The 10,556-nt window shown below is 41.1% G+C and overlaps 1 protein-coding gene across 2 annotated transcripts in view; it reads left to right on the forward strand.

The window, feature by feature from the left end:
• Positions 1 to 8,276, forward strand: part of HIBADH (3-hydroxyisobutyrate dehydrogenase) — a 111,629-nt gene extending 103,353 nt beyond the window's left edge. For both annotated transcript variants that reach the window (XM_068972819.1, XM_068972820.1), the window contains one exon: positions 7,306 to 8,276. In XM_068972819.1, coding sequence (XP_068828920.1) covers positions 7,306 to 7,464 — 159 coding nt within the window. In that variant the 3' untranslated portion in view covers positions 7,465 to 8,276. The remainder of the gene's footprint in view (positions 1 to 7,305) is intronic.
• The last annotated feature ends 2,280 nt before the right edge of the window (positions 8,277 to 10,556 follow it).

Consider the following 10,556-nt stretch of genomic DNA (forward strand, 5'->3'; position numbering starts at 1 on the left):
CCTTGTATTTCAGCTTGCATATCTTCCACACAGGCTTTTATTGATGTAGTGTGCTGTGTTACTTTTACTGGAGAAAGTAGCTCCTTAAGTGGATTGTTTTCACAAAGCTGCAGGGTCGTTTATCAGGACACAGAAGAGTGAAAGAATCGCATTTATGCCCAGGTTGCTTTATGTATCTGTGTGAAGTAGGTTGTGACCTGTTAGCTTGTTTGGTTTCTCAAGTACTACTAATGGCTGCATTTGAAAAAGCAGCTAACAAGTGGCCTGTGAGCAGTGCTGCCTTTATTTTGGGACTCTCAACTGCAGCTGACCTCTGTATCACACCTTTCCGTCCACCATTTGTTCCAGTATCCCTGCCCAGGAAGAATCTGTCCCTACTGAGGTCTTTGAAAATTATTTCCTTGATAGCGTAAGATAATTCAGTAGTAAAACATGTGAACATTGTTCTCTTTTGCCCTTGTTTTCTCTGTAAAATGCAGTTGTCATTTCCCTTGCAAAGAACCAGACTTCTGAATTTTGCTTAAAATGAGAGAATTTACACAGAAATGCTTTCCTCACCTCAGAGAGCTGTTAGTGAAACACACTATAGATGATGAGACTTGTGTCGAGAAATTGATAGAGGTTAGAAAAATCCCCATTAATGGCTACTGATGAAAGCAGTCATACCTGCTTGGGCAGATGAGGCTATTTGTTGTTGTTCAGTCACTAAGTTGTGTCAGACTCTTTGTGACTCTGTGGACTGTAGCATGCCAGGCTCCCGTCCTTCAGTTTCCCTGATTTTGCTCAAATTCATATCCGTTGAGTCAATGATACTATCTAACCGTCTCATCCTCTACTACCTCCTTCTCCTTTTGCCTTCAGTCTTTCCCAGCATCAGTGTCTTTTCCAGTGAATTGGCTCTGTGCATCAGGTGGCCAGAATATTGGAACTTCAGCTTCAGCATCAGTCCTTCCAATGAATATTCAGGACTGATTTCCTTTAGGACTGACTAGTTTGACTCCTTGCAGTCCACGGTACTCTCTAGAGCCTTCTTCAACACCACAACTCGAAAGTATCAGTTCCTCAGCACTCAGCCTTATGGTCCAGCTCTCATATCTGTACCTGACTACTGGAAAACCATACCTCTGACTGTATGGACCTTTGTCAGCAAAGTGATGTCTCTGCTTTTGAATATGCTGTCTAGGTTTGCCACATCTTTCCTTCCAAGGAGCAAGCATCTTTTAATATCACGGCTGCATTCACTGTCTGCAGTGATTTTGGAGCCCAAGAAAATAAAATCTGTCACTGTTTCCATCGTTTCCCCACCTGTTTGCCATGAAGTGATGGGACTGGATGCCATGATCTTAGTTTTTTGAATGTTGAGTTTTAAGCCAGCTTTTTCACTCTCCTCTTTCACTTTCAAGAGGCTCTTTAGTTCCTCTTCACTTCCTGCCATTAGAGTGGTATCATCTGCGTATCTGTCTGAGGTTATTGATATTTCTCCCAGCAATCTTGATTCCAGTTTGAGATTCATCCAGCCCGGCGTTTCACACGAAGTACTCTGCATATAAGTTAAATGACTAGGGTGCCAATATACAGCCTTGTTGTACTCCTTTCCCAGTTTTGAACCACTCAATCGTTCCATGTTGCTTCTTGACACACATACAGGTTTCTCTGGAGACAGGTAAGGTGGTCAGGTATTCCCATCTCTTTAAGAATTTTCCACAATTTGTTGTGATAACACAGTCAAAGGCTTTAGCATAGTCAGTGAAGTAGAAGTAGATGTTTTTCCCTTGCTTTCTCCATGATCCAGCAAATTTTGGCAATTTGATCTCTGGTTCATCTGCTTTTCTAAACCTAGCTTGTACATCTGGAAGTTCTCAGTCCATGTACTACTGAAGCCTAGCTTGAAGGATTTTGAGGATAATCTTAGTAGCATGTGAAATGAGTGCAATTGTACAGTAGTTTGAACATTCTTTGGCATTGGCTTTCTTTGGGATTGGAATGAAAACTGACCTTTTCTAGTCCAGTGGTTACTGTTGAGTTTTCCAAATTTGCTGACATATTGAGTGTAGCAGTTTAACAGCATCATCTTTTAGGATTTGAAATAGCTCAGCTAGAATTCCATCACTTCCACTAGCTTTGTTTGTAGTGATGCTTCCTAAGGCCTACTTGATTTCACATTCCAGGATGTCTGGCTGTAGGTAAGTGATCACACCATTGTGGTTATCTGGGTCATGAAGATCTTTTTTGTGTAATTATATATATTCTTACCACCTCTTCTTAATCTCTTCTGCTTCTGTTAGGTCCATACCATTTCTGTCCTTTATCTTGCCCATCCTTGCATGAAATGTTCCCTAAATAGCTCGTTTTCTTGAAGAGATCTCTTGTCTTTCCCATTCTATTGTTCTCTATTTGCACTGTTCATTTAAGAAGGCCTTCTTATCTCTCTTTGCTATTCTATGGAACTCTTGATTCAGTTGGATATGTGTGCATGCCAAGTTGCTTCAGTCATCTCCAACTCTTTGTGACCCTCTGAACTGTAGCCTACCAGGCTCCTCTGTCCATGGGATTCTCTAGGCAAGAATACTAGAGTGGTTGCCATGCCCTCCTCCAGGAGATCATCTCAATCTAGGAATCGAACTTGTGTTTCTTTTATCTCATGCATTGACAGACAGGTTCTTTACCACTGTCATCACCTAGGAAGCTCTCAGTTAGGTATATCTTTCCCTTTCTCCCTTGCCTTTCACTTCTCTTCTTTCCTCAGCTATTTATAAAACCTCTTTAGACAACCACTTTGCCTTCTTGCATTTCTTTTTTTGGGGGATGGTTTTGGTTCAGTTCAGTTCAGTCGCTCAGTCGTGTCTGACTCTTTGCGACCCCATGAATTGCAGCACGCCAGGCCTCCCTGTCCATCACCAACTCCCGGAGTTCACTCAGATTCACGTCCATCGAGTCAGTGATGCCATCCAGCCATCTCATCCTCGGTCGTCCCGTTCTCCTCCTGCCCCCAATCCTTCCCAGCATCAGAGTCTTTTCCAATGAGTCAACTCTTCGCATGAGGTGGCCAAAGTACTGGAGTTTCAGCTTCAGCATCATTCCTTCCAAAGAAATCCCAGGGCTGATCTCCTTCAGAATGGACTGGTTGGATCTCCTTGCAGTCCAAGGGCCTCTCAAGAGTCTTCTCCAACACCACAGTTCAAAAGCATCAATTCTTCGGTGCTCAGCCTTCTTCACAGTCCAACTCTCACATCCATACGTGACCGCTGGAAAAACCATAGCCTTGACTAGATGGACCTTAGTCGGCAAAGTAATGTCTCTGCTTTTCAATATGCTATCTAGGTTGATCATAACTTTTCTTCCAAGGAGTAAGCGTCTTTTAATTTCATGGCTGCAGTCACCATCTGCAGTGATTTTGGAGCCCAAAAAGATAAAGTCTGACACTGTTTCCACTGTTTCCCCATCTATTCCCATGGTTTTGGTTACCACCTCCTATACAGTGTTATGAACTTCCGTCCACAGTTCTCAGACCCTCTACCAGATCTAATCCTTTGAATCTATTCGTCACCTTCACTGTATACAATCATAAGGGATTTGATTTAGGTCATACCCAAATGGACTAGTGGTTTTCCCTACTTTCTTCAATTTAAGTGTGAATTTTTCAATAAGGAGCTCATGATCTAAGCCACAATCAGCTCCTGATCTTATTTTTGCTGACTGTATAGAGCTTCTCCATCTTTGGCTGCAAAGAATATAATCAATCTTATTTTTATTGACTCTCCGGTGATGTCCATGTGTAGAGTTGTCTCTTGTGTTGCTGGAAAAGGGTGTTTGCTGGGACCAGTGTGTTTCCTTGATAAAACTCTGTTAGCCTTTGCCCTGCTTCATTTTGTAGTCCAAGACCAAACTTGCCTGTTACTCCAGGTATCTCTTGACTTCCTACTTTGTGCAGAGGTTAAAGCTTCTGCCTGCAATGTGGGAATATCCCCTGGAGAAGGAAATGGCAATCCACTCCAGTATTCTTGCCTGGAGAATCCCATGGACGGAGGAGCTTGGTGGGCTATAGTCCATGGGTCACAAAGAGTCGGACATGACTGAGCAACTTCACTTTCACTTTCCCTATGATGAAAAGTACATCTTTTTTTGGTGTTAGTTCTAGAAGGTCTTATAGGTATTCATAGACCTGGTCAAATTCAGCTTCTTCAGCATTAGTGGTTGGGGCATAGACTTGGATTACTGTGGTGTTGAATGGTTTGCTTTGGAAGCAAACCAAGATCATTCTGTTGTTTTTGAGATTGCACCCAAGTACTGCATTTGGGACTCTTGTTAACCGAAGGCTACTCTATTTCTTCTGAGGGATTTTTGTCCACAGTAGTAGATATAATGGTCATCTGAATTAAATTTGCCCATTCCCATCTATTTTAGTTCACTGATTCCTAAAATATTGATGTTTACTCTTGCCAACTCCTGCCTGATCTCGTCCAGTTTGATTGACTCAAGGACCTAACATTCGAGGTCCCTATGCAATATTGTTCTTTACAGCATCAGACTTTACTTTCACTACCAGGCACATCCACAACTGAGCGTTGTTTCCACTTTGGCCCAGCCGCTTCATTCTTTCTGGAGCTATTAGTAATTGCTTTCCACTCTTCCCCAGTAGCATATCGACCTGGGGGACGACTCCTTCTGTGTTGTATCTTTTTTGCCTTTTCATACTGCTCCTGGAGTTCTCTCAGCAAAAAGACTGGAGTGGTTTGCCATTCCCTCCTCTAGTGGACCACGTTTTGCCAGAACTCTTCACTATGACATGTCCATCTTGAGTGGCCCTGCATGGCATGGCTCATAGCTCCATTGCATTATGCAAGCCCCTTCACCATGACAAGGGCTTAACTTACTAGGAGATATTTTGCTTAACTGCTATTAGATCTCATTGTGTTGGGGGAGATAATGTTAGTGTGTTCTTAAAGTAGAGGCTTATATGTTCATCTCTTAACATCATAAAATTCTAATATAGGGTGTGTATATAATCAGAACATAATTAGAACATCCAAAAACTCCTCAACCTAAAAGTCTGTTTCTGATGGCCTCTAAGGAACAACTTATGGAATATCATGACCACTCTTGTTACTTACTTAATGTACCTGTCTCCTTGTAAAATGCAAAGACTTGGTCCTTCATTAATTTGTTGAAAACTTTTGCTGTTGTTTTATTTTTTCCCCTGAACCACCCACTGAGCTCATGAATTCATAAATATTTTTATTTGATTAGTGAACTGGGGCATTTGTTTGTTTTAAATTACATGTTATAGACTTCAAAGGATGCCTTCTTTTCTTACATTTCAGGACAGACAAGCTGCTTAGAGTTTTATAGACTAAATCACCTTTCTCTTTTTAGAATGTCTGTCCTCTCAGGTAGCAGCCAGCAAAGCTATTTTAGCTGCCTTTTTTTGGTTTTATTAGCTCTTATTTGGGATATTTACTTGCCCATTTGAAAACCTCTAATAGACTTTCCTTCTCAATATTGTTGTGTTCTCCTCAATATGTTATGTTTACTCTAAGTTTTTATATTCTAGTTATATTTATAGGTTAAAAACTACAGGCAGTCTTTCTATGTAGATTTTCTGTCATTTTAAAATAAATGCATCTTACAGATATGCAGCAAAATGATACTGACAAGAGGCTTATCTGCTTGTCCGGGTATAAGCAATAATGTAGCTTATTCACCCACATTTATTAAATGTGTGGGCAATAATTAACCTTGCTTTTTAGTGGAAGCTATAGACGACTTTTCGGTTAAGTAGACTTTCCAAATCTATGTGTTTGCATGTGAAAATATATAAGTAAGCACAAAATCATGTTAACACCTATAGCATCATACATATCCAAGCGGCTAGAGATTTAACCCATTCTTTAAACTTTCCTTCTTTTTTCTTTGAATCATTTCCTCCTTTGAGTGGATGGTATCCATAATTGCTCATTTATGAAGAATGTTCCTCAAAGAATACAAATGGTCCTGATCTTGCCTCCTTTTTCATTGCTTGTTGACTTCTCTGTTGATGAGGCAATGAGGATGGTAACAGTAAGAAGGCAATCTAGTTGGTTTTGCCACTTGTGCAGCTCTTATATAATCACAAATAAAATGAAGTGTGGGGAATATTGTTTCAGTTATCCATGCTTTCATTGTCTTCCATTTACCGTACGTATTTCAAGGTGGGACAAGATTCTATTCTTAGTAGAAGATATCATTCACCACAGTTTAACTATAAAAAATTTATAATGTTAGCTTTTGTCTATTTTTAAACAACTGTAAGTTTTCCAAAACTCTCAGAATGAAGCATTAGCTCTCAGAGATGTTAAAGGGTTGATGTGATGCTGACTGTCCATTGCACTTGAAAGAAAATCCAGCCTTCTCACCAAACATCATAAAGTTTTCTTGTTCCACCTCTGCCCATCCCCAGGTTCATTTCCCTCCCCAGCCCCTTGCTCACTCTAGTTCAGTCTCATTGGCCTTCTTACTGTTTCTTGAACATTCAAGCTATGCCTCCTGCAGGCCTTTCCCTTGCTCTTCCCCCTGCCTGAAACTTTATTTCCCCAGCTCTCCAATAGCACACTTCCCCCTCACACTCACATTATAGGTCAAGTGTCTTCACCTCGGGAGGTCTTCCCTAAACATCTCATCAATCAGAACTCTCTTCCTTCCACTCTAGCCCTTGCTATGTATGACTTCCTGACCCCTTACCCTGCTTATTTTTCCTCATCACTTGTCATTATCTGGAAGTTCAGCAGTTGTTTTCCTGTCTGTCTTCCACACTGGACATTAAGTTCCTGAGAATAATGACTTGGTTTTATTATGACTATGTATCACCAGCACTTAGAACAGTGTCCAGCACACAGCATTTTTTAAATATGTGCTAAGAGATTGAATGGATATTTTCATCATTGATAATTTCACCATGCTTAATTTCATATTGGGGTTTGTCTTAGGCTTACAGGCTTCTGCAGATGTGAAAAAGCATTTCTCTATGTGGTCTCATCTGGATAGGAACATACTTGTCCAGAGTCAAAATAGATAGGTTTTGTGGAGGAGTGAAGAGGACACTCCTCCACAAAAGGTTTGTCTCTGGAGCAGTTTTGTAGCTGTAAGATAGCACTTATAAAATATTTATAGACACACACAGACATATAACTTAACATCATTCTTGTAAGTATCTTATTTTTTCAGATTTCATTTTTTCTTCTTTGAAACCCAAGCATTAGGAGCCACAATTCCAAAGTGAGCCTTAACTGCACAGCCTCAATGTATTCCCTCCACCCTTGTTTGATTTAGGATCTGGGATTAGCACAAGACTCTGCCACCAGCACGAAGAGCCCAATCCTTCTGGGCAGTCAAGCCCATCAGATCTACAGGATGATGTGTGCAAAAGGCTACTCAAAAAAAGACTTCTCGTCCGTGTTCCAGTTTCTGCGAGAGGAGGAGACATTCTGAATTTGCCCTTTGGCTATGGACACTGTTGGAAACCAAACTCTCTTGGAGCCACTTATAGCTCACTTCACAAGTAAATGGGCTTAATCAGAGGTCACCTGTCTGCTTTTGATTGTCTAGGTCACAATAAACCCTGGGATTTTTCACCCATTTTTAACTGCTTATTGTTTTTATGTATTTAGCAAACACCTAGTACCTGAATTTTCTTTTTTTTCCTTTTCTGCAAGCCACTGATGGTCTCTGCTAGCTAGCCAACTGACCTTTTCCAAAAGTTTGATTCCTGAGCATCTTCAGCTGAAACGTTGCCTACTTCAATCAGGATATTATTTACTCCACTTTTCACTTTCACAGTTTCACAAATAAGACCAGTTTTTCTTCAACAGGATAAAACCTATCCTCAAGGAAGGAAAAGAAATTGGTATGAGGAAATGAGTTAGGGAAAGGGGAAGTATAGTGAATTACTCCCTGTGTCCCTCAGGAAGTTTGTCCTGTTAACCCAGTGGTGGTGGTCTTGCATTCTGAGGTTATGGTTTATTTTCCAAGAGTTGATAAAGCAAGAGAATGCCTTGCTGCATGTTATGTAATTTGGACCCTGTTATAGTATCTCGGTGTGCCCCTCTTGTAACAACTCCCAATACTCAGCAAACTTTTTTTTTTTAATATATTTTTGCTTCCTTGTACATTCTTACTACATATTTTTTGACTTCAGAAGAATGACTTCTTTAGAACTGTTTCAGAGCCAATGATATATGCTTTAGATAATTATTACATTATCCTAAATATAACCATATTATTTTGAATTCAAATAAATTTCTATGCTGATAATACTTCCTTGGAGTTTTTGTGTCTTCCTAACCTTTTTGGTGAACAGTCAAATGACCTAACAGATTGGTGTTGTCAACTAATGGGGAGAGGATGGGATGAGGGGAAGAGAGGGCAGGTCAAAAGGAACTGAGTGTGAACTGGCCAGTGGGCAGCCCCCATCCTCTCCTCTGCCTGCATCCTTAATGAGTCTTTGTTTTCTGGTTCGTGGGTGCTGTAGGAATTTGGTCTGCAGTAGATGTAATTATGTCCCAATAGGCAGCACAGTTGCCTTTTTTCCCCATCACAGCCCCTAGAAATACTCCAGGCCGTATACCTAGACACCAGATTTAGCAAAAGTACTGCTACTTTAATCATTTTTCTGGTGATTAAAAATTCCAGGCATTATTGTAAGTGCTAGGGCTTCAGTGATGAGCAAAACATAAAATCCTTCCTTTCTAGACCATAAATTCTGGTGTCTCTTAGGTGTATATGTGAGGAGGTGTGAGAGACAAGAAATGAATGTGTATGTCAGGTGATAATAAGGACTAAAAGAAAAAATAAAGCTGGGTGAGGGAGATGGATGGGGAGTGTAGAGGTACCTTATTAGGCAGGTAAGGGGAGTGTGGCCTTTGAGCAGAGATAGGAAGGAAGCAAGAGTGCAAGCCATACAGATATCTGGGAAAAGAACATTGTAGGCACAGGAAACAAAGTGCAAAGGCCCTGAGTTAGGACAGCATAAGATACATGAGGACTAAGGAGGCCAGAATTGTGAAGTGTCATAGACTGAGGGAAACCAGATCGTGTAGGACCTTAGAAGACATGTTGGGATGGTAGCTTTTATTCTGAGTGAAGCGTAGCATGTCAGTTAGCAAAAGTGAAAGGTAACCAATACACTGCCACCCCCAAGTTTAGTGGTTTAACAAGCATTTATTATTTTTTAAGGTTCTCAAGGTGGGCAATGTTATTCTTCCGACTGGGCTAACTCATTTGGAGCTGGCAGCTGTGGTTTGGTCTCATGTAGCAGGGACAGCTGGAATGATTGAGGCTTCTTTCCACATGGTCACTTATCCTTTGGGAAGATCCAGGTTTGTTGACCTTGTGGCAGAAGGTTCCCAGCGGCAACATACAAGTCCCAGAGAACAAGCATTTTTCAAGCCTCTGCTTGCTTTTATGGCTGTATTGTGCCATTGGTTAAAGCAGGTCACCTAGCGAAGCCCTGAGTCATTATGGGAGGGCTTGCATAAGATGTGGACACAGAGAAGGGGGCAGTACGGGACCATTTTGCAAACAACCTAATATCACAGCCAGCACATGAAAGATTTTGGTTTAGAGGGATCCCTCTGGCTGTGGTGTGGAGAATAGACTATTGGGGAAAGGGTGCAAGCAAGGAGACCAGGTAGGCAATGGTAATAATCCAGGTGAGAAATGATGGTGGCTGGGACCAGAATGATGAAGATGGAAGAGGCAAGAAGTGATCAGATTCTAAACATAAAGATGGATGGGGAGAGAGAAAAGGAGTCAAAGATGATCCAAGGTTGGTGGAGAAGGTGGAAGAAAGGGGTGACCATGAACTATGAGAGCAAGATTGTGGGAGAAGAATTTAGGGAGGATTGGGAGAGGTATAGGAGAAAAAAATCAGGAGTTTATGATAGACATCTGGGTGGATAAAAAGCAGGTCCAAGGTCCGAGCCCCATCTTACTCTAGGTTTTAATGGTTGGAACATGAGGCAGAACCAGCAGATGAGACTGAGTGACCAGTAAGGTAGGGAAAAAATGGGAGCAGTGTCCCAGAAGCCAAATGAAGACTCACTATAAGGAGAGAATGCGCATTTGTATCAAAAGCTACGGACAAGTTGAGTAATGTAAGGGATGAGAATTAGTCATTTGGATTTGGTAAAATAGAAGTCACTGTTGACTCTGACAAGTGTTTTGGTGGTGTTAGAAATAAGATTTGGAATGGGAAGAGAGACATGAATGGAGACAGATTTCAGGTTTTGCTGTAGAAAGAAAACAGACGAATGGGATAAATACTAGTAGGGAACATGGGGTCAAAGGAAGTTTCATTGTATTTTTAGGATGGGAAGTGTTATAGGCTTATGCTGATGGAGGTGAAGTGATCACAGAGGGGTAAAGGAATGATGCAAAAAAGAGGATACTTGCTAAGTGATGTCTTTTGAGTAGTGAGAGGAGAAAGGTAGAGGCATGGATGGAGCTTTGAAAACTAAAAACCAGCATAAAAATCATGTGTCTAACTGCCAGCATCGTATATGAAGGATAGAGTAGTACTGCAG

Source organism: Capricornis sumatraensis, chromosome 5 (assembly GCF_032405125.1).
Source record: "Capricornis sumatraensis isolate serow.1 chromosome 5, serow.2, whole genome shotgun sequence".
Taxonomy (NCBI): domain Eukaryota; kingdom Metazoa; phylum Chordata; class Mammalia; order Artiodactyla; family Bovidae; genus Capricornis; species Capricornis sumatraensis.